Raw genomic sequence first — 24228 nt, 5'->3', positions numbered from 1 at the left:
AGTTTATGCCATGAAGTTTCAGGTCTTTTGAAAGCTACATTTTCAGAAACCTGTGAACAAGAGGTGCTCTGTGCTGTATTATTCTGGGGTCATTATAGGAAGGGTCTTGAAGGGGATGCTGCAGAAGGATAGGATGCCCACAGCTCTGCTTCACTGACAAACCTGCCTCTGCTGAGCAGTCACAGCAGCATGCACCCACTCATTGCTGGGCAGAGATGTGGAGGTGGCCCTGGCAGTCAGACTGGACTCTGGGAATCTTCCAGCTTCTCAGTAGCTTGAAATATGGGTAACCTGAGGAATTTTCTGGAGAAAAGGGGGGAAAAGCAAATGGGGCCAAACCTCAAAAGAAACAAAACACCCGCACTTTTAAGTTGCATTTAGTTCCATTGGAAAATAACCCTTTACCAGCACAATCCTTTCCCCTTCAGGAATCTCCACTTCAGAAGTGATACCTTATCTTCTGATCCATGAAATACATGGTGATGGATGACCATGAAAGTATGTTCTGCTGAGAATGACTATTTCCCTGAATATGACCATGTACTGGCCTTATTCTGTATTCACAGCCGGCTTGCACCCAGGTTTTTGCATGTTTTGGGAAAGAGCCTGTAGTCAGGATCAAACTTGATTCCCCCTAGGGTGCTCATTGATTTCACTTTCCTGCCAGTGGCAGGGCTTGGTGCCTAAACTTGCTCTGGAATGTTTGTCAGCTGGTTTGTTGGAGAGAAATTGGTGTATTCCTGGGATATGGACAGATCCTGCAGGTGGCTGTGTCCCAAGCATTTCTGTTGTTCTCCTTAAAAAGAAGAAATGAGCTGGTCCATCTCATATTTTCCTGGTCTCCAACACAGGAATGTAATAGACACCTGTGTGTTCTGGGAAGGGTTTTTCAACAGTATTGTCCTATAGTTTTTGTGCAATCAGACACACCATAATTTAATCCAGAGCTCATTAGGGCCTGAGTTTGCAGTCCTTGCTCATATAAAATTTCCTCTCATTTGCCAGCCATAGGGAGATCTCAGTCAGCATCTCACAGATTCATTTCTCTCAGGTGCCTGAAACTGCGGTTAATCTCGTGAACAGCTCTTAGGAAAGGGAGCAACAAAAACAAAGGGGAGCAAGAGCCGTTGTTAATGGAAAACTTCCCCTGATGAAAAAGGTCACTGAAAGTCTCTGTTCATCACAAAATTTTCCATTTTGTAAAACATAAAACTACTACATACAAGGGTATGTAGTGATAAGACAAGGAGTAATGACTAAACTGAAAGAGGGTAGATTTACATTAGATATAAGGAAGAAATTATTCACTATGAGGATAGTGAAGCACTGGCACAGGTTGCCCAGAGAAGCTGTGGCTGCCCCCTCCCTGGCAGTGTTCAAGGCCAGGTTGGACGGGGCTTTGAGCAACCTGGTCTAGTGGAAGGTGTCCCTGCCCATGGCAGGGGGGTGGAACTAGATGATCTTGAAGGTCCCTTCCAACCCAAACCATTCTGTGATTCTGTGATTCTATGATTCTACGATACTGCCTCAGTTCCCAGGCCTCATCCACCCTCCCACCTCATTCACTAATGCAAGGCTAATTGTATGATAGATAACATTCTCTTTAACCACAAGCTCTTGCTTGGGATGACCAGAAAAAGTTAAGAAGATGAGGAACTGGAATAGGACTTCTAATGTATATAGCTGTATTTACATATATATTGTGTTGTATGTGTTGTTTTTTAAAGTTCTTGGGATTACATTCCTTGTTGATGGGGACCATTTATTTCCAGCACATAACATGGGCAAGATACTTTTTCTTTCCTGCAGCTTTTGCAGTTCGAGGTCTATAATTTAAAGACAGACCTGGTGTCTTAAGTCTACAGATATTGTGGAGATTCTCCTCTAGGTGCTATTATAGTTTAGTTTTCTTTTTCTTTGCTGGTTAACTGTTGCAGTTTCTGACGATTCTGGCTCATCATAATGATACCGTCTGCCACCTGCGCAATTTATTACTAGATCTTATCTCTAGACAATAGATATATTCTTAAAGGGAACATATGCATTTTTAATAAATTACATATAATTAATTAAATACTTAACATTTTTTTACATCAAAATTGCTTTTAAAGAGTGATATGCTACAGAGAGATGTATGGAGCTAGAAGTTCTCAGGATTTCTGCTGTCAGCTGTGCCTCTGATCCTTCAACTCCTAGCCTGTTTTTATGTCCAAAAAGCATTTGCTTTTTTACCCTATAACAGCTAGCCTTACAGGAAATAACACTGCCTCCCCACATACCTCATCCTGACTAAATAATATCTCAACAGAAAGAACACCAGTCCTCCTGGAGGATGATGACACCTTGGGGCTCTCACACCTTTTGCTCTCTCTCTGCAGAACTGTCTCTGAGCTGCACTGAAGTCTATCCCTCACAGGGGCCTTTGGGCATCGTCACATCCCAGATGCTAACAATTTTTATTTACTTTGTTATGCAGCCTGCAAGACTAGCAAAGCTGAGTCAAGAAGAAAACACAGAAATCCCTCTTTGACAGGGTTTGCTTAGTAGTATTATCAGCAGTCATGCAAAGCAGGAGATCATAAAATACTCATTTTCATTTTTACTCCACCTTCTCTTCAAATAGCTCATGTAGACTTTCAACCATGAATGAATAATATCTAACTATTGCTCTTTGAAGTAAATATTATTATCCCTGTATATGGAGCTGAAAATGGACCGCAGATTGTTAAATAACTTTCCCAGGCGTACATCAGAACTGTGTCAAGCAGAAAAAAACCCACTCTTATTGTTTCAGGTCTGGATTTTGATTGGGCAAGATCATGTTTGATAGGAGCAAGCCATTTATTTTAGAGCTAGAGAAAAATAGTTTGGGGCATTTGAGATGGAAGTAAATGTTATTTCTTTTTCTCTTAGCAGTTAAATGTTGGGATGATTTTCAGTAGAGGAAATCAAGCTTTAAAATCCAAAACTCTTCACTGTATCAAAACAAATGCACTTTCTAGATGTTAATATCATGCTTCTTCTATTTAGATCATTGAACAACAACAACAACAACAAATTATTTACCTGGGAAGCTGCAGACAGATTGTTTAAACTGATTGGGTCAAGCTAGCATTAACACCAGGAAACACATTTACATCAGAAAAAAACCCCAAAACAAAAAATCAGTATATTTATATACTTTTTGCCCTGAGCATGTGTCAGGTGCAGTGAGAACAAAAGCCGAGCTGGGCTGGGACAGATGAGGACAATGGGAGGGAGAAGAGCATCCCCAGAAGAGAGAAGAAAGGTATGACAGAAAATAAAAGATGTGGGAGAAAATGAATGGATAAGACGTCAAAGGAGAAAAAATAGGAAAGATGCGAAGATAAGCAGTGAGAGACGGGAAATGGAGAGAAAAGGATCTGAGGAGTGGCACAAGATGGCCTTACCTGCTAGCTGAAATGGCCTTCCAGTGGATCGGCCGCAGGGCCAGCCCGCTGCCATGGCTCGCGATGCCCTGCAGTCCCCCAGCCCCGCGAGTGAAACCGAGCTGTGCAGGTGGTTGCCTTAAGGGTGCACGTCACTGCCCACAGTGAAACCACTTCTTCAAAAGTGACGGCCCGAGGCCTGACCCTGAAGGAAACGGGGAGAAGAGGGCCTCTCTGGGGGTCGGGGAGCGTCTTCCTTCTGTCAGAGGATGCCTCTGCCAAGCCAGGCAGCTGCCTTTGCTCCAGCTGCTCAGTCCTCTCCTGGTTCTTTAGCCCTTCACTCACACTTCTACAAAAACATATTTTCTAGGGTAAATTTGGTGCAGCTGACTTTTTGCTGTCTCACCTCAGTTCTTATTTTCGAAGCAGTTATAGTTTCTGCTTTCACACACTGGCAGTCTGCATAATTTCTCTGAGTATCGATGAGGGGAACAGCAAGTGGCACTGCCAAGCTAGAGAGCTCAAAAAAAAAAAAATCCAAATGAAGTTTGCGCGACGCCATGGGAATACCCTGACACATCTGTTGTCGCGGGCCGAGGGCGATTTCCTTTGCTGGGTGAGCGCTTGATCTTCTGATGACAGAGTACCTGCTGTGGTCACCTCTGAGAGACAGGGGGCTGCCACCCAGATGGGGAGCGGGTTTGCAGTGCGGGGTTGTGTTTACTCAAGGGGGAACAGGGAACTAGCACTGTCTGCAGGAAGGTTCAAACTGAGCAACAGCTGCTCTGAAGCCGTTTTGCAGATGACTTGTCTAGAGGATAAAAATAAAGGCTTCCAGGTTTGCCCTCAGATGCGAGCCTCTAGGGACACTGTTCATCTGCCCTCAGCCTGTCCCCACTTGCTGCCTCCCTCCGAGTGTAGCACTCCAGGATCTGCCTCCTCATTGCCTCCTGGTCACTGGTGTGTAAAGGGTCAGACTAGCTTGCCCATGGTTGAAGTTGCTTTCTGCAGCAAGGCCCCCGGGTTTATATCAGGACAGGACACTGCCAAGGGGCAGGCAGATCTCCCCAGCTTCCACAGCTGTGCATAGCAGCCCTCGGGGAAAGTGGATCCAGTTCTAAGGAATAAGCTGGATCATATCCCCCAGGATATGCTGGGGGATTTTTATTATTCATTCACTATTATATTTTTACTTGATAGGGACTAAACATCCATTCTGCAATTGTATGGAACCTGAATAAAAAGAATCCCTAAACAAATAAATTCCATGTTAGTAAGGTGTTCTCAGAAACCTGACAGATGATACCTAGATTTTTTTTATTTTTTATTGATAAATGGCAAATAACTTCTTTTATATTACAGGTTAAATAAAAATGTAGATGGACCCGAACTAAACAGATATATCATAGGTAAAAGAAGCATAGAAAATGTCCCAAAGGCAATGGGGGGAAATAGCACTGAGGCCAGCACTGTTAGCAAAGATGAGCACATGACGTCTCACAAAACTGCCTTAAAAATCCACATTGAGGCAATAGCATTGTACTCTGGTGCTGAAGAGAAGTTTGTATGTGATGCAGTGCAAAGGAAGGAGCTGAAATGATATGAAAACTAGGAAGGTACATATTTTTGCAAGGATGCAAAAACCAGGAAATAAAGGGTAGGATTCCTCAAGCATTAGAGAAATCATTGCGAACAGGGAAAGGCCATGTTGGCAACAAGCTTTCCTGGCTGGCGGGTTGCCTTTTTTTTCCACAGCCCTCGCTGCTACACAGTCCCAGTATGGATGAGGTTGGAAGACACCTCTGGAGATCGCTTGTTCCAACCCTGTGCTCAAAGCATGATCAGCTAGCACAGGTTGCCCCTGACCACATCCAGTAGGATTTTAAATATCGCCAAGGATGGAGAGACCACAACTTCTCCAGGCAATCTATGGAGTGCTCAACCACCCTCACAGTAAAATTGTTTCCTCATACTTCAGAGGGAACCTCCTGTGTTTCAGTTTGTGCCCATTGCCTCTGGTCCTGTCACTGTATATCACAGAAAGGAGTCTGGCTCCTCCAACAGATATTTATACACATTGACAAGATCCCCTCAAGCCTTATCTTCTCCAGGCTGAACACTCCAGGACCTCACACTCTCTCCTTGTATGTCAGATACCCCCAGTCCCTTACCATCTTCATGGTTCTTCACTGGACTCACGCCAGTAAGTCCATGTCTGTCTTGTATTTTCTTGTATCCCTTTCAACACCACACCTACATACAAGTTTTGCCCTCAGAAATCAGCGTGCAGACAGTTTGTGCTTCTGTTCTGGAACTACCGGATATCTACCCCAGTCACTTGCTGCTCATGGGCAGTCAGGTGGCATGTCAATGACTTGTCAGAACACTTACATATATACTAAAAGAGTGGATGCTTGTCCTTTGATTTAAAATTGGTAAGTGAGCAAAGTGCTTTGTTTTCTCTTCCACCTGATGCATTCAGTACTGGAAGCTGCTGTGATTTAATTGAAGATATTTTGGCTTTTTGTGGTTCAGACAAGGAAAAACTAACATTAACTTTCTTGACTGTAAGTATGACAACCTGTTGCCAGTGATTCAGCTGATCTGGTATCAGAAGTCTGTGATGTTTTGAGTGTAAAAACATCTGTGAAAGATGCCATCAGCTAGGACAGTTCATATCTATTGGATGAAGCCAAAATAAATATATAAAATCTGGCATATTAACTTATTGCTAAGGATGCTGGACTGTGGTTGGAGAGGGTTCAAAGAATGTGTCATACACATGTATATGACAGTAAAGCATTCTTCTGAGTAATAGGTTTTTTCCCACAGAGGAAAATGGCTTCAGTTACCAAGTATTTTATTCAAGTTATGTCACATCGTGGTTGGCCTTCACTGCAACAGTTAAAGCCAGCTCCAGTGGGAGTAGCCACATGGTAAGAAACTCTCTAGCTAAACCATATGACTGAACCACCAGCACAGTGAAACTAGACTTATATTTTAGTGCTTGTACTAATATGAACTATAGCCTAGGGCTAGACCTCCCCCCCATACATTATTAACATAGGTGTTAGCATACATTATTAATGTAGGTGTTAGCAGGAACACTTCAGGGTCAACTCCTGACTTGCTACTTGATTTGAATTCAAAACTTCACCAAGTCGGAATGAATTTCTTTTTGCATGTGAATGGGAGTCTGGTTAGGAGCAACATTTGGTTTCTTCCAGATACTGTTAGTAAGGACAACCCCCTAGTCAGGGACCCATATTACTAGAGCAGGTTGGGCCATTCAATCCAGTGTCCCAAATGCCATATCAGTCATTCTCAAAGACTTCAAAGGAAGATTAAAAGAACCCTAATTTTATGGAATAATCTCCTCAAGAGTGGCAATTTTCCTTAGGCTTCAGCCAACAGCTGTTCTATATCCTAAACTATCGAGCTTTATTACTCTTCCTTCCAAAAATAGACAAACAAATGCTAAATTCTTGTTTAATATTACTGTGGATTCTGATCATGTTTATATTTTTGCAAATCTTGCTAACTTTTTTTCTTAATGATATACTATAATGATAGAATTTAAAAGTTAAATTCAGATGATGTGAAAACTTTTTTTTAGAAGTCTTCCCTTTGATCAGTTTCAATAATATTAAGCAAGGCCAGTTTTGTAAGTAGAGATACTATCTTTTAATAGACAAACTGTTACTGTTGAAAAAAACAGTGTTCAGACATTATTTTTTCCAACTACTTGGTTGGTTTAACAAGATTTCTACCTACAAAACTTGTCTTGCCTATGCCTTAAAAAAATCACAACTACAATAACTCTATCCCTCAAAAAGTATTGTTATTCATTTGCATTATCTGATGCCAGCCTGCACTTCAGGATCTGTTTCCACATGATTTACTAAACATATTAATTTTGGGTTGACACAAAGAGAAACTGTCACTCAATAGCAGACATGGCTTTCTCAACACTGGTTCAAATATTAGGGGAGAGCTATTTGGCACTTGCAACCTGATTTGGCTGGAGAAAAAAGCTCTTAGGAGAGCTTTCCTTCCTAAGGATTTCTTGCGCCCCCCCCTTATTTTTCATCTCATGTTTGGTTCTGCCTTTCTGTCAGACCTCAGAAAAACTCTGTCACTTGGCTATGGCTGCATGCATGCATACAGTATTTCCCCATTTCTGGGTCAAAAAGCACACCACAGATATGACTTAACTACAAAGTGGGACAAGACCCAGGGGTATCGATCTGTTTCTTCTTTGTCTTGCTCCCTGGATTTCATGCAAAGTGAATCTGGGTATGTGCCCTGGAGAGGAACGGCAGTCCTCTCCATATAGTTGCCAGCATCAATTAACAGGGGACCCAGTTTTGTGAAAAAAATGATAACATCATCAATCACTACTTTTCAGGAATGCCCATTAAATCTCTGTGCACTGCACAAGGCAGTGGAGCAAGTTCAAGCAGACAGTGAATGGCCAGCAGGATTCCTCAGCGCTCTGGCTGACCAGCAGGAACAGGCAATAAAAATAAAATTCTGGAGAGGATAACATGGTTATGATTAATGAGAAAGTGTCAGGCTCCCATATGGACACTCTGTAGCTGCAGGTCAGCCTTGAGGCCAAGTCCTTATATATAGTTAACAGAACTGAAGACAGGAGAAGTGAGTTTTTCAGAGCCACAGAGATGCTCATGGCATCTTGAGCCTTTTTCCATTATCAGCTCTGCTCTGCTGGCCAAGAGAATGTAGAAAAGACAAGGGGCCCTTCCAAGCCGGTTTGATGCTCAGTGGCTCAGGGACAGCACTTATACTGACTTTGGTGAGGGAGAACCCAACACCCTTGGCACTGTACCACACATCTCGTTGCTATCTGGGCACTCTGGCTGGCAGGATCTACTGCCCAGTCCTCTATCTCAGCTCTTCCCGCATCCAGTGGGAATGTTTTCAACCTGAGCTACAGCATGCAGAGACAAAAAATGTGGGTCTTGTATACACAAGCCCATTTGTGTCCTTGTTCCTAACCTCACAGTGTGTATGTAACATTAGACATATGCACGGATCAGCAAAAGAGCTGTGGGAAAAGCAGATTCACAAGGTTGAAAACACAGGTTAGAATACACTTCAGCAATGGGAGTGGTTACACAATTGAAGTCTTTGCTTGGAAGAATTCATTTCATGTTCAACCAGTTTACCCAGAGAAGGTATTTCCCTATGTGTCATGAAATCTCTTGTAAGATAACTTGATACCATTAAATCCACAGTACTAAAGCTGGATAAAAGATCCACAGGGCTTGGGAAAGCTGAGATTTTTATGCTCCCTTCATTAACATCATTCTGCAGCCCCTTCCAACCTCCTCACATGCATGTATAACTTGTCCACTCAGTCTGATCTTTCTGGACAGGAAGGCACATTTTTCCAGGGGACATCAACCCTGGAATAAGGGGTGGTAAACAGACTGCTGGTAACAGGGCTTAAGCAGGTGATATTGGGTTCCTCTTCCCTCATGCCTGGTATTACCTCAGCACAGCACTTTCCACCTTCCACTCCCCTCTCTGAATCCATGCACCCCAAAGGCCCCATTCGCCAAGACCTCTGCCCTGTGCTGGCACCTTCCCAGGACTTGAATAAGATAGAGAAAACAATGTGCTCCAAGGGTCTCCCTTTCCCCATTGCAGCAGCTGAGGGAAGTGTCACCCATGGGCGCTTGTGTATAGCTGCAACAGCTCACAGTGCAAGGAAGCCTTTGGTTTCACTCCTCAGAGGCATAACACTAATGCCAGGGGCTGTGTGAAACACAACTAAGTAGTGCTGTGGGCACCTCAGCTAAAGCAGCTCAAACTGCCTCTGATCTGTGTATTAAAGCAAACTGATTTTGGTTGTCTGAGAAGGCACAAGTTGGGGCTGAAACATTTCCCATGGTTGAGGTGTTTATGAGAATCCTCTTCTCTGTGGAATCTGTTGCAGTTTGTCTGAGCTCCTACCCAGATTATTTTCACATAGAAACCAACAGGGTCTTTCCATCCTTTTGACTCTTTTTCTAAACTTGCAAGAACACGGAAGTTTTGAGCTCTCTGCCATACAGTTGAAAGGAAGCAAAAAGCTGAAAATTGTGGGGCAACAACACAAATGATACCCTCATCTTGTTTTCTTGGCATACCAGGCTAGAACTGGAGCCCTGACTCTCATAGCCTTGCCCTTCTCTGTTTTTTTGTCAAGCCTTTTTCTGCAGAGCAACCACATTTTTTTCCTCAGGCTAATTTGTAAGTTTGGAGAAGCCATGCTTCTGACTACAAAAATGTCCATCTTGAGGTTTCAGCTTAAGGCACACTTAGTTCTTCATGTTTTTAAAGCCTTTATCTGAGAAAGATTTTGATTTGTTCTAATGTGACTTTTAAAAGGTCACATCACTTTTTTAAGTTTCTTTTTTGTGCAAACTGTCAAAGCAGCTTGGAGGCAGGACCTGATTTGCTTTTTGTTTTTAATGAGAGAAGACTACAATGGACAAAAAGCAATCTTACTTCTACAGTTAATACTTTTCTTACCAAAATAATTTCAAGTGCGCTTCACATAAGGGCTTTGCCATTATACATACGCATCGTGTCAGCAATTGCACCACAAGCTATGCCAACAGTTTGACTGAGGAAAAATAAAAGTAAGTCTTGAGCAGCTTTGCAAGTGAATCATTGAAAATTCACGTAACAAAGTTCTCCACGCTCAGGGGAACACATCAAACATCTCCTCAAAAACAGCCAGCCCATCGATTCGACTCCTGGAGAGGGGGAATCCCTCGGGCGGCATTCCCGATATGCCACCTGGCAGGGAAAAGCGCACGGGCTGCCCTGTGTTTTTCAGCAGGAGAGAGGTGCACGGCCTTTGGAGGGGAAATCGGACTGAGGTTCTGCTGGGACCGCCGGTACCTTGGCCTCCGCCCCTCGAGGGGGAAGGCAAAAGAACCGTGCGGACAGACAGCGCGGGAGCCGGGCGACCCCGGGCTCGGACCCCGCCTCGTCCCGGCCCGAGCGCTGCCGCGCGAGGCGGGGTCCACCTGCGCCTGCCGCTGCCCCTCTGAAGCGGCCGTTAACGGCTGCAGACCGCGGCTCACCCGAGGGCCGCTGCCGCCGCGCGGGACGGTTAACGCCCGCCCGCGCCGCCCCAGCGCCGCCGGCTGCACCGCCCGGTCGCTCCGCGCCGGCCCCCGGCCTCCCTCGCCCCGCCGGACACTGCGCTTGGCTGCCCGAGAGATCCGCGGCTCCTCCGCCAGCCCCTCTTCCGAGCGCTCCCGCCCGCGGCAGCCGACACCCCCTCCTCAGCCAGCGGCCCGCCCGGCCCGGCCCGGCCCGGCTCGGCTCCGCCGGCCGCGGCGGCGCTACCCAGCGTGCCCCGCGCCGGCGCAGGCGCGCCCGGGCGGCCGCTCAGGAAGAGGAAAATGGCATAAACAACCCCGAGCGCCGGGACCACTGAGGAGGCGCCGCCGCCCCCGCCGCGGGCCGCGCGGCCCCTTTAAGAGGCGCGGAGTCGCCCCCTCCTCCCCCTTCCGGAGCCGGAGCCCGGGGTGACGGCGGTTCCCGCGCCCCTTCCCCCTCCCCGCCCCCTCCCTCCCGCCCTCCTTCCCCATGGTGCCGACCCCGGCGGCGGCGGCGGGGCGGTTGCCATGAACAGCAGCGGCCTGCCCTGCTCGTCGCCGTCGCCGGTGGTGGGGCCGCCGCCGCCGGCGGCGGGGGTTGGCGTGGCGGGGCCGGCGGCCGGCGGGGCGGGGGCCGGCTGTGGCGGCGGCGGCGCCGTGAAGCTGAAGTTCTGCCGTTACTACGCCAAGGACAAGACCTGCTTCTACGGCGAGGAGTGCCAGTTCCTGCATGAGGAGCCGGGCGCCGCCCCCGGCGGCCCGGGGCCCGCCGCCCCCCTCGGCGGGCTCCCGCTCGGCATCCCCCCGGCCGCCGCCGCCGGGCCTGGCTACCCGCCGCACGGGGCCAGCCCGGGCCCGGCGGCGGCGGTGGTGGGGCCTAAGAAAGCCGAGCTGGGGGCGGGAGGCGGCGGTGGCGGCGGCGGCGGCGGCGGCGGGGGGCTGGATGGCCCGCGGCTGGCGAGTGAGTGCGGCGGGGCGGCCCGGGGGTGGGTGGGGTGGGGTGGGGCGGGGGGTGCCGCCGGGAGGGGGGGCGGCGGGGAAGGGGGGCGGCGCGTTGTTCCTGCTCCCCGACACGCTGTGGTGCTACCGGAAACAAATAACAGCCATGGTGGCGGCGGGGGTCCCCGGGCCGCCCTGCTCGCCTCCCCGCCCCGCTGCCTTGCCCTCGGGTTCGGCCGGTGCTGGGCGCCGGGGCGGTCCCGGGCGGGGCGGGGCTGCGCCGCGCCGGCCGCCCCGAGGCGCGTAGCGGCGACCCGGCCGGTACCGGTGGGAAGGATCAGGCAGGTGCGTGTGGGAAAGCGGCTCCCCCCGGCTGGCTTTGGGGGTCACCCCCGTGGGTCACTTCAGCGTCGGGCTTGGTGCGGGGTCTCTGGCCCTCCCTGCCCAAAGTCAGGCTGGGAGGAGGGTGGTAGCGCTCTCCGGAGTAGTGCCCTTGGATGGGCTCCGCCAAACAACCTATGCTGTTTCAGCTCTTGGAAGTTTTCGATGTATCAGCTGAGATATTACATTAGAAAAAAAATATATATACAACCGTATCTACATTATCTGCAACTGTGAGCAGAAATTGCTTCTGAATTTTTTTCTCAAGGCTTCTTCAGCCTTCATACACAGCCCCTTCCCAAATGGTGAGAGTTCACACTGAGTTCACACTGCCCACATACCATGCAGAGTGGCATTGCTGTTCCTGGTCCAGTATGCATCTTCCTAATGTGTGGTCCCATAGTTAGATGGTGTTTGCAGCAAACTGATATTTAATAATTATTCTGTTTGTAGGTAAAACATCACTTGACAGCTAGGAAAAGATGCTCCTTCAGGAAAGTCATACCCCTTTAAATGAGTATTTTAAGCTTGGTTGCATTATTGATTTCTGTCATAAACCTGGCATTCGTTTACGTTAAATGACTCAACTACTAAATGGTCACAACCATATTTTTTCTGAAATTAAGATGCAACCATGCTGAACATCCTGTATATAGCTTTTTAGTGCTTGATGCATGTTTCAGGAACTGCTGTCTTGCTAGGTGTGGTGAGCTTGTGCCACTGAGCAGTATTATCTCTGTAGTTGGTAGCTTGTCAGTGTCTTACATTAACACAGCACTGTCATGTCTACTCTTCCAGGAGGAGCCTATAAAATTGCTTAATACTTTCTAGTAAAAGACACTATTTCCAGATTTTGTTAAACTTCAGTTGTTCACGCTGAAGTCTTGGCATTTATTTTTTTTTTTCTTTACAGGTAGATACATCTTGGAGAGATTCAGTAGTGATAAGTTGACCTTTGATATTTTTCTTTTGGACAGAATTAGGTACAAAATACACATTTTTTTCCTTGTGCAAAAGGAAATCATTAAAATCTATATAAACTAAGGTGATTCAGTCTTGGGAAGAAGGTGCATAGTTTGGCTTGGGTGTAAAACCTCCTATATTAGGGCTGTTCGTGTAAGAAAGAGATTCAGAATTTGCTCAAGCCCTAAATCTACGAAAAAACCCTCAGAATTTGTGTGTGCTCAGAGGTTGATACTGCTGAGCAGTTAAATTATTTGAAAAACTTGCTTCTCTTGGGATGTGTCAAGGTTTGAAACTATGTATAGCTGTCTGTAATACCACTCATTGTGAGGAGTGAGGGCACCAAGAATGGACAAACCCACTCCAGTGTTATCAGTGATTATGTACTGGGAAACCCACCTCATATGAAGTTATAGGAGGCAAAAGCTTGGTCTGGTAGAAGATCTTACAGGAAGGAGACGAGGAATAAAGAGCAAGGCAAGGAAGGAGAGAGGAGTTAAAGAGCCAGGGAAAGGGCCCAGTCTCACTTCTAAGCTTCCTTGTTTTAGTGTACATTTGTGAAACATATAAGGTAATAGTTGTTCAAAATCTGGAGTTGATTGAATAGATACCGACAAGCTAATACCTAAAATCCTTACCTTATTGATGACCCATAGTGTTAACAGTATGATTTCCAAGTGGGTGGAATGTAAGTTTTATTTCTGTGAATGAAGGCAGTAATACACAAAGTTGTATCAAATAATAAAGTTCTGAGGTAAAGAACATGAAGTTGGGAATTACTGAAAGTCACCCACCTGTACAATCTCACTGACTGTTTTCCCTAATTCAAAAGTATTTGGTAGTCTTCAGTTATGTGGCTGTGGATGTCACCTTCTCTTATGTCTTCCTGACTGGACCCCAGCCTCATTCAGTGAACAGAAGCAGATAATGCTCATTGAGTAATTAACTGTGTAGTCCTATTTATTGTTTAAAGTGGGTCAGTGCCTTACTCTAACATGCGTGCTACTCTAATCCTGCTTTGAGTACAGGATTATTAATTTACTTATAGGTTTTTCTGTGGTAATCGCAAAAGCTCACCAAATAGCGACTTATTTTCACGACATTGGGTGATAAGGAGAAGATGAACGATGAAAATACAAGGAATATTCCAGTGCAGAAGTATTTCAGTATGAGAGTATGAAGTGGAATGAGCAGGTTACATCCTCAGAGCTTACCAGGAAGTTTATTCTGTGCCATAGATATTTTGGATACTAACATCTGGCAGGGATTCCAGAAGTGATCCAATATTCTTGGAAGAAAACTCTGCATGAGATTATTAAATGAGAAAAAATCATCTCTGAATCAGACTCATCTTCCCCTACATATGGCTGAGAGCCTGCTGGGGAAATCCTGCTTTATCCTTGCCTCGTGCTTATGCTCTTGTCAACATATCCACTGCCGTTCAGTGTCAAAGATGAGGTAGTGGGCTAAATGTGGCTTTGGCCTTATTGTGTGGCTTTTTATGATCTTGGGAAATGAGACTGACCATGCCAATGAGCTCTGCCTGCTCTCAGAAGCTAGCACTGCTGCCCCCCACCCCCAAACTACTTAACATTTGGAGCACATGTGTTTAAAGCACCATTCCTACTTCTCCCCCCAGAGCTGTGAGTGCTCAGCCTTCTGTGTGGTTCACCTGCCATACGTAAGGTGGCCAGCTGACTGTCTACAAAATAGGAAACACAGTTGGTATTACCTGTCTAAAGTTTGATTTGAAAAAAAAGAAAAAAAAATCCTTTTCGTGTAGGACCTCTGTAACAAAAAAAGGGTAAAGAAAAAAATAGAAGAAAGTTTTCTCTAGATTTGTTAGCTGCTAAAATCTGCACACGCTGCTTTTCTAATAGACCTATGTCCCATGTGTCAGCCCAGCGACGAGCAGTGGAGTAGTACCAAATCTGAGAAGTCTCTACAGGGGGCAGAGGTGGGGAAATGACTGTCACTCATCATTTAGGTAAACAGATAGGATTGATTAGTAAGATTTTTAAGGAACAGTCCAAGGCAGGATGGGTAGGGAGCATAACAGTGTGAAAAGTTTCCCTTGTATCCGCTGTCCTCTCTGGCACTTCCCAACTTCTGTAAAACACAGACTGTCAGCCTGCTTTGCTGCATGCTGCTGGCTCATTCCTAGGGCGCTGTCCCTTGACGCTGTGTGAGGCAGGATCTAGAGAAAAATGTCATCACGGTATTTAAATGTGTCACGTCTATAAAAAGTTGGACAAGTTGCACAGGAAACTGCAATTGTGTTTGTTAGCTTTTGATAGTTTAACAGATGTAATACTCTTTTGCATATAGACCTCATGTATGAATAGATACAAGCTGAGGTATGGCTCTGAACATTTCTTAACTTCCACCACGCATTTTTCCATAAAGTATAAGATACATAGCAGTCACTCTTTCTTTCATCTTGTCTTTGATTCCTGTAAATATGACCAAACCACTGAGGCATTTTGCTGAGGAGCTCCAGGTGCTCTTGGGACCCAGCGGCAGCAGCATCGGTGGGTGGGTGAGTGGGTGCTGCTGTCCGGTGGTGGAGCTGGCCACGGCAGCAGTGCTGCTGCTGCCCGAGATTCCCCATGCCAGAGGTCAGCTCACCCTCTCTTCCTGAGATATTTTCACCTGGTTCTTTACCATAAGACCTTTCTCAAAGGCCTAGAAAATCTGTAGTTGAAATATAGGCCTGTGTTTCTGCGAGGTGCCCATGATACTTTTCTGAGTGGCTTTGATCAGTGTTTCTCCACGGGTGCTGAGGAAGCCTGTTTGTGGATAGACTTTGTTGCTAGCCTGTGAGAAGGTGTAAAGGGACATCAAGGCTTGGATTGCATTGGATTAGCCTAATAAAAACATGGCTTTTTTCACAATCCACCCCTTGCGTGTTACGCAGCCAGTCATAGCAGTAGTGGATAGTGGCCACCCCTGTGGCAACTCTGTATGCAATCTCTTGGTGGTTAGCTTAGTGAGCATTACAGTTTTGTGAAATCCAGAAATATGCTAGGCTTGGAGTGGAAAGACCTATACATTTGTATATTTTATGCTTTTTAAAAGGTGTTTAAGTGTTTATGAGTCCATTCCTTTTTAAACAAAATGAAGCGGTGGATATACAAAAAATGGAAAGATAATCTATTCAGCAAAACAGGTACTAAAGGTAATCTGCTGGATTACACTTCTTAATGCAATGAAACAATGGTTAGGATTATTCTAAATATGGTTTTTTCTTATTTTTTGGTAGCATTTCAGTATTTACAGCTTAAAGTATTTAGAAACAGACAGTTATCTCAAACTTATAAATATAGTTGTGGTATGTCACATACTGGTCACTTTCCCCTGGGTGTTGATTCTTTGTATGCAGAAAATAGGTATTATAGTAAAGGTGTATGGTTGAGAATTCTTCTTCCAAACCTGTTTGTACTTTTTGCAAGTGATGCTGGATTAGTTGTTGTATACCTCAGTTTTATTTTTAGAGAGATGTTTCTCCTTTTAGGTTTTCTGATGCCTGTTCTGGGAGTTGATAAATGATACAATTTTAATCTTGTTTTGCTCTGAATATTTCTAAGAAATAGGAAGACAATTCTGAGAATTGAAGAGACATTTGGGACATTTGGAGACAGAGACAATTGAGAATTGAAGAGTAAAAACAATAACCAGTTAGAGATGCGTGGGAGAAAATGAAAATTACTGATTTTACTTAATCACTTTGTCTCATATGTCAGCTCCAGAAATCAGGAAATTATAGACATGTATTTTTTTTTCACTTTGACATGTTTCATGTGGAAATGAAATTGGGAGGAAAATTATTGGGGGGAGCTAAGGAAAAAGGAGGAGAGGAAACATTTCTCAATCTGCAAATTTTTATGGGATTTTGAAGGGCAGTTTTAGCATATGAAACAAAAAAATTACATATTAATTGGCTTTGATTGTATCTGTTTATATGCTTTGTGGGTTTTTCCTTATTGTATGGAAATCATTCAAAGTCCAAATATTCCACAGGAGTTACAGATACCTGAGGAATACTGGTAATTATTTGTTTCTGGTAGTACCCACCCTGTGTTGGGTATTGGAAGAATGTAAAGAAAGCACTGTTACTGTTGTAATTGTTTTTTCTGCTTCAAAAGCAAAAATGAAAAGGAGTGTGTGGGGGGGATAGTTATGTTATGTGAGCAAACTATATGCTATATCTTAATAATTTGAAGTTTTGATAATGTTTTTAAGATACAGAGCATCCCCAATTAGTTTCCATCTAGCAGGTACTAGATAACTGATTTTTTGTAGGTATCACTGTAGGAGTGGGCCTTCAGGAAGGATTTGAATGCCCAGAAAATAGTGACCTTGGGGACCAGCTCAGAAAGAGTTCCATGTGTAAGGAACCACCTAGAAGCAAATTTAGACTGCTGCGGGAAAAGTGGACAAATGGTAAGTGAGGATGGGGTGATAAACATAGGCGGAAGCACTTCCGTAGAGCCTCAAAAGCAGAAAACAATCTTGGTTGTGAGACAGCTCATGAAAAGGGGGTCAGTGGAGGGATTTAGATAGTAAGCTGATGTGGCTGATGTTTTCCTGATCTGTTGCTTTCTAGTAAAGATGTAATGTATTACACCACCAGAAAAATGGTGTAGTGAATCACTGTGTATTGGAGTTAAGAGTAGATCATGCTTTATGTGTGTGTGCGCACGTGTGTGTTTGTTCCATTGGTCTTTCAGGAGTTAAAATTTTAAGTTCCGATTATGTGATTGTTTTGTTTGATCTTCAGAGGTATTTTGTGCTTAGAACTTAATTGTATTTTTTAATTTGCTTCCTTTTACTCCTGACTTTTTTTCTTTTTAATTTGAGAATAGAAACAAAGTACAGATATATGAAAGTGAGAGTGGAGACATGCATTGTACAAGTTGTTGTCAGGCTGGTTATGTGATATGCAGTTCCTGTAGTCAGTGGGTAGCCTCCCTCAACTTCACTTGGTCTAATGCTGATGCAACTGGCAGGGAGACCTTTCCTTGCTTTTATGTATTCTCCCTCACTGCTGTGAAAAATATCATAATGTTCTGTTCAGGTTATCTGCACATGTTCCACACAACTATTTATACCCCCCCCCCCGCCCCCCCGAGTTTTAGGTACAGGTAGGCTATTAAAAACAAAGCTTAAATGTGTGCTTTGAAAAATTTGATGCAGTTCATTGAATCATTTGATCCAATGTATTAGGAATTGTGAAAGCTTTTGGAGTGAGCAAGCTCCGAAAGCTATGATATTAAGTAATTGCATTACTTTGAATTGTTGTTTCTGATAACAGAGTAGTTCTGATGGCTCTGTTGAAAAAGTATAAATTTTAATTTGTATTATCGCAGTGCTTTTGGACTTGGTCCATGATAAGGAGTCCTGCTGCTCTAGAATCTGTACTGAGATTTTTACAGAGCAAAAGGATGGCACCTACCCTTTTTTTTCAGTCCTTATCAGATGTTTCTATGATATGTGAGATAAATTTAAAAAAACCCACCTCAAAACCAAAAGACAGCCCAGTCATTTAATATTATGGTAAATATTGCTGTTTTCCTTTGCTTGCCCATGAATATCTCATCGCCTAGTGGGAGTGTTTGTAAATAAGGCAGCATTTCCCAAACTGTTTTGCTTTTCAGCCAGCTTGGTTCGTTTGTGCTGTCTGCCCTCCAACTGCACTCTCCATCAGGGCATCCTAACCCAGGCGTGTGCTTCTCCTTTTGCCTCTCATGCCTGGGGGTGTCGTTCACTTTGTCTGTTGTCGTTATTTCAGTGATTCCTAGTCTCCATTTGAAAAACGTTGCATTAAATGAGAGAGGCATAAAAATACTGGAGAATCAACTTTCCCTAGCAAGTTGCAACAGTAGTGGCACCATAGAGAAAGCGACACTGACATGCACATGCTAGTATGTATAGTGCTTGTCAACTGTTTGAGAGGTGTACAAGTGAGGCTAGCACCTCAAGCACTGGATTATTTCCTGATACAAACATGTCAGTACAAACCAAAGTAGGACAAGCATAAACTCCTCTGACACCTCAGAGCTTCTAGGAGCCTAAAAGGACACAAGTCTTAAACGACTTGCCATAGATAGACTTTAAAATAAAAAAAGTTTTACTGTTCTTGTCTCAATATTAGGATAGCTATCTCTGTGTAAAATTCCACTGGAGTACAGCACTGTAGTTTTTACTGCTTTATATCTACATGAGATAATACCTTGTCCTTTCTATGCACATGTATGCGATGAACTTATGCTTCAGTTTACCAAGCTGTGTTGAGATGAAAAGTGCCTGCACTGTAATTGTGCTAGAAGTTTAAATCAAAATTACTTCTAGGTATAAGCTTTTTCCCAGCATAAAAATAATCGTAGCACAGGTTTTTAAGCACTGATAATAGCAAAATGAATTATTTCAATCCATAAATCCAGAAATCTTTAAATTGTTGTTTTGAAAAATACATAAAAAACCCTCTGTTGTGATCTTACTTCAGCCCATTTCTTTTTGGGGCAATATATTACATTACTGTAAAGAATCCTTTTTTAATGTTAAAAACAGTTTCTGAGATGGTCAGTGCTGGTATTAAGTTTAAAAGAAGCAGTATAGGATATTGCAGTATTTGTTTACTGGTTAGTAAAATGTTAGAATAAAAATATCGGAAACGCCATCTTTTCATAGTATTAGTATTCAGATAGTGTTAGTATTAGACAGGATGAGCATTAAACTAAAACCAACTGAAACCCACTGATTCTGTTGAAGCATGTGTGTTGAGTTCATCACAGTAGTACTCAAGCACTTAAGCTCTGATGAAATCCTTTGTTCCTGAAAAATGTCTTTGTAATAAGTAAGGCAAAAATAGCTATCATGTTTTTTTCTCTTTGGTGCCTGCATCTGACGGGAAGCCTACTTTCTGCTAAAATTCTGTGGGAGAAGAATTATATAAGAAGATATTTATTTTTAATTGCAGTTGTCACATTAAGCTGCAGTGTTACTCACCAAGCAAAAATTATTATCTAATGTGTGTATGAAAAGTAGAAAATGTCTTCTGAATTTCTCAAGATGTTTTATTTAATTTCTTTCCAGAATTGCCGGCGTATGTAACTTCTGGCTTTAATATTGATGGAATTTAGAAATTTCTTCTTGTTTTCACATATGTGCTTATGTAACGTGTTAGCGTTTTTTTCCCCACTGGATTGATTCCTAGTTGTTCCCTCGCACATCCATCTTTTCTTCTCAGACCTGCCTAGTCAACCTTTCTACTTACATAAGGAAGTTACTGCTTCTCTCCAAGGAAGAGTCTGTTGAAAATGTGAACTTCAATGCATGGATAGTACAGTTACAAAAGGGAAGGGCATGTTCCTTTGACAAAAATAGCCAATTCAAGACTTTCTTAAAATTATTGTCTAAACTTACTTACCTAAAGTTATAATCAAGGCTTTAAAAAAGACATAAACCTCAGAAGTAGTTTTCTATTTGTCATTCTGATAGCATTACATGCAGAGTGTTTGAAAGTGCATGATTGCAATTGTTATGTAGGAAAGATCTGGACAGACAAATTGAATGCAGGGTCTGATGTAAATTAAGAAACACATGAGTATAAAAACTTTATAAGGACTAGGATCTTCTGTCACTTTTCGGTTTGGGCTTTTTTTTTTTTTTTTTTTAATACCACACTGCTCATGTGGTGAAGTGTGCCCACTTCTGAAGACCAGTCGCCTATGGATTGCTTATGATAAATCACTTTCCTTTTTTCATTCTCTGAACTACTGTGGTCTTCCAGAAGCAAGTGAGAATTTATGGTTTGCCAAATGTTTCGCAGAAGGAGGATAAAAGCCTTCTACTACTTATGGAGAAGGCCAGGTGCCAAATACAGTAAAACTGCCTTAGCTGTTTAGGTATTTGCTGAGCTTTCATCACTGTAACAGCTGAATGTCCCTTCTTTGAACAGAAATGAAGTGTGTAGTGAGCACTCTTTTTTGGTTCTATAGGAAATATAGGAATTAACTTTTTATTTTGGTTCTATAGGAAATATAGGAATTAACTTTTTCTTTATACCTGTGTAAGCTATATCTTTGCTGGTCTTGATTTTCTTGCTTATTACTATAGGGAAGTTAGTTTAAGGAAACTACTACTGAGTTTTCTCTTGAAGACAGTAGACACAGAGCATGCTGTTCCAAATATGAGCTACTGCCAAGAAAACTTTCCTCTGGTCCAGTGAGCTTACTTTCTGATGGTTTTATTTTGATTGTTCCTGTGGAGTGTGTTTTCTTGTGGCCTTGGTCCCTTAGCTAGAGGTGTGTTTTCAGAATGTTTGAAAGAGAACAATAGAAAGCCTCATAGCTGAAAGCCACCCTGAAATTTCTATTGTTAGTGAAGCAGATGGAACACCAGTAGAATTCAGTGTTAATGATGGTGGATTAGCTCTGGAGCACAGCAATTTGTGGTAACCCCACAAAGAGGCTGATCAGCATGGCCAAACCACTTCAGGAGAGAGATAATCTTCATACAGCTAGATAAAAGAAAATGTTTTGGAGTAGCTTTTGCTTTCTGGAGTGCTCAGGTTGGTGTACCAACAGAAAGCCTAAATTGTAGCTTTGAGCAGCTTTAAGTGGTTTGGATTGGCTAGTTTAGCAAATACTAGCAGTGGAAAGGCAACAGTGTTTGAGCAGTGTTAAAGATCAACTTTGTGATTCTTGGTGTCATCCTCAGCCTTGCTCAGCTCTGGGCTTGCTGCCCAAAGCCTGCTTCTGCTTGCAGCTTGAGCTGCCTGATGCTGAGGATGCTTCAGCCAGGGCAGGAGCAGAGAACCTGGTGCAGTATTTGTGCCCTAGCAAGCCTACCTGCACTGGCTCCAGTGCTTTGTTTGGGTAACTGCAGCTGTATCAGGTGTCTTGAATTATTGGAGGTCAGCTCTGGGGTTTCCTCATGCAGAGGATGCCTTGCTGCTGAGTGTGGTGAAACCTGAAAGCTTCCACTTGCCTCTTTCCAGTTTTAAGTATTCTGTGCATTAACTGTATCTGTCCAACAGAGAAATGAAGGTATGTGGGTTCTCACATTGACTATACGGTAGTGAGGAGCAGTGGGAGAGGTGGAAAGAGTTGGCTGTTCCTTAATTCCTCAACAAAGGCTGAAGGCTTTGTAAAGCTGATGATGTAATCTGAGGGAGTTGCTTGCTAGTTTGTTAAAAATTGGATAGAATTTGGAGTTTCTGACAGAAGTATAAGATGAAATGGCAGATAATTCTGCTGAAATGATATGGTATACCTTGAAATGATGTTGTTCCTGGAAATTAAACAGTTTTTCTTGGTCTTTTACAGTCAAAATGTAGCATAAAAACTGCAACAGTTTTTGTTAATGGGTGAAATGCAGGCAGAGAAAGCCATATTGGAAATGCATTTTTAAAATAAATAAAACCAGCAGGGTGAACCCTGAATAATTTATGGACAAACTAGACTGAAACTACTCATAATTAAAAATGGATTTGCTATCTTTTTGTTTTCTTGTATGAATGAGTCCTAGTATATTTCATGATGCCAGAAAACGATTGTGTTTAATATTTTAACCTTCATAGTGTGAGTTAGGGACTGACTGTAGTAGGTAGGATGAAGACAGTAATTGGTGTTACTGCAGACATTAATATTTTCCCTGATACAATAGTTGAACCATAAAATACTTTTCTTAGGCTTTTGAATGTAAATTTCCTAAGTGAAAGCAAAAGAGGGACAGATGTTTAAAAGACAAACTCAAAAAGCTTTTTCTTTTTTAGGGCTATAGCAAGAGGACTTCTGAAGTTTCTATGTGGCTGCTCCTTTGCAAATATGAAGGAGGATCTAGGGCATGGATAGTGGATGGAGTTTTATTTTCCTATTCTCTTAGCTATCTTTTAAAACTTTTAAAGAAAAACTCATGTTGCAATTCATTAGTAATTAGCATCTTTAAAGTTCCTTAGGTGTCTCCCTCAAACCTGCAGAGTATACAGAAAATGTTCGAGATTTGACAGCAATGCTTTTAAGAATCCTTTTCTCTTGCAAAGGTGATATGTATTGCCACTGAGGTATTCCGTTTACTTGATCTTTCTCACATATAGCTTTCCATTTGAGGTGCTGTTGGTGTTACCCCTAGTCTGCTAGTTCATACAGCTCTGGTCTCAGGGAGTGCAGCTGGGCAGTGTTTCCATCTGTCTTGTTGTATGGATGCTGCTAGTCATTTTTCTCTTTCAGCCCTTCCTATGATTTCATCTGGCTGTACTTCTTTTGCTGTTTCCTGTGCCTACAGCATGGAAATGGCTTACCAGGTTATGTAGTCTTTGGAGGGAAAATTCCCATTCTGATGAAATTTGAGTGGTTATAATCTGCATTCCTTTAGCTCTGCTGCAGAGTTGCATTTTATTTCCTTTGAGGATTAGGATCAGGAAGTTGTTTCCGGGTGTCACTGGCTGGCTGTGAGTTCTCCCAGAAGTTCAAGTTGGATAGTTTGGTACAGGATGTTCTTTAGAGTTGGATGTGTGCCTTCCTACCTTGGAGCTACTGATTACTCATGCCTGTTGGTTTGCAGTGGCCTGGCCATACTGATTAGTGTCTTTATAATTTGCTGTGAGTGTTTTTGCGGAAGCTTAATTTGAACTGCAGCTTGTATATCATTGTAAACTTTTTTTTAAATCAAAGTAATGCCTGCTGGAATGTTTTGTGTTAATTATGAGTGAGTTTTATTGTTCTTTGTAGTTTCATAGTATTGAATTCATTTATTTGTGGTTAAAATGCTGTACTTGTATGTCAAGGCCCTTATTTCTAGACAGGGATTAATTTCTTCTTACATCTTCACACTTGCTTTCAGTCTAGAAGATTATTTTGGCCACATTTCATGAAACTGTTGCCACTTATGAGATAGTATGAGATAATGAAAATAGTCTTATGCTCTTAAGGAAGCTTGTAAAATATCTGTGATTTGTTTGAAAGGACTTGAGATATTTTTAAACGTACATTTTCTGTGTTACCCTTTAAAAGAACCAGTACATCCAGTTAAAAACTCACCCAGACAGATATATTTCCAAGATAGTTATGCAAGAATATAGGGCTTTTTTTTTTTTAATAAGCTTGCCTTCTCATTTTAAAAATTGATTTATTTTCTTTCTGATATCATTACTTTCCTTGTTGTTCTTTCTTCTAAAGTTCTTTCTCCTCATTGTCTTTGTCAAAGCTTTTCAATTTTCTGTCTCTCTGCATCTGTGCTATAATTTCATGATGCATATGCAGTTGTTTAGCAACCTCTTTCATAAAGTTTCTTTTTCATTCTGTTCACTGATATGTTTTTAGTTGTTTCCCTGAGAAGATAGGTTTGAAATACAGTATTACCTACCTTTTCCTATTCTCCTCCTGCCAAAAATAGATATTAGCAAATAAACA

General features: G+C 43.1%; 2 protein-coding genes across 9 annotated transcripts in view; one reads left to right on the top strand and one right to left on the bottom strand.

Moving 5' to 3' along the window:
• FLT3 (fms related receptor tyrosine kinase 3) overlaps positions 1–11334 on the bottom strand; it is a 53379-nt gene extending 42045 nt beyond the window's left edge. Inside the window, exon 1 of the mRNA XM_074914807.1 lies at positions 11230–11334. Coding sequence (XP_074770908.1) covers positions 11230–11263 — 34 coding nt within the window. The 5' untranslated portion in view covers positions 11264–11334. The remainder of the gene's footprint in view (positions 1–11229) is intronic.
• PAN3 (poly(A) specific ribonuclease subunit PAN3) overlaps positions 10821–24228 on the top strand; it is an 81573-nt gene continuing 68165 nt past the window's right edge. For 6 of the 8 annotated variants that reach the window (XM_074914875.1, XM_074914840.1, XM_074914856.1 and 3 more), the window contains exons 1-2: positions 10821–11492; positions 17117–17257. In XM_074914875.1, the coding sequence (XP_074770976.1) occupies positions 11060–11492; positions 17117–17257 (574 nt within the window). In that variant the 5' untranslated portion in view covers positions 10821–11059. The remainder of the gene's footprint in view (positions 11493–17116; positions 17258–24228) is intronic. The other 2 variants (XM_074914885.1, XM_074914866.1) reach the window with 1 other exon arrangement.

The sequence above is a fragment of the Athene noctua genome, chromosome 1 (genome assembly GCF_965140245.1).
Source record: "Athene noctua chromosome 1, bAthNoc1.hap1.1, whole genome shotgun sequence".
Classification (NCBI taxonomy): domain Eukaryota; kingdom Metazoa; phylum Chordata; class Aves; order Strigiformes; family Strigidae; genus Athene; species Athene noctua.
The sequence above is the reverse complement of the archived record's forward strand: the minus strand, read 5'-3'. Positions and strand labels throughout refer to the sequence as shown.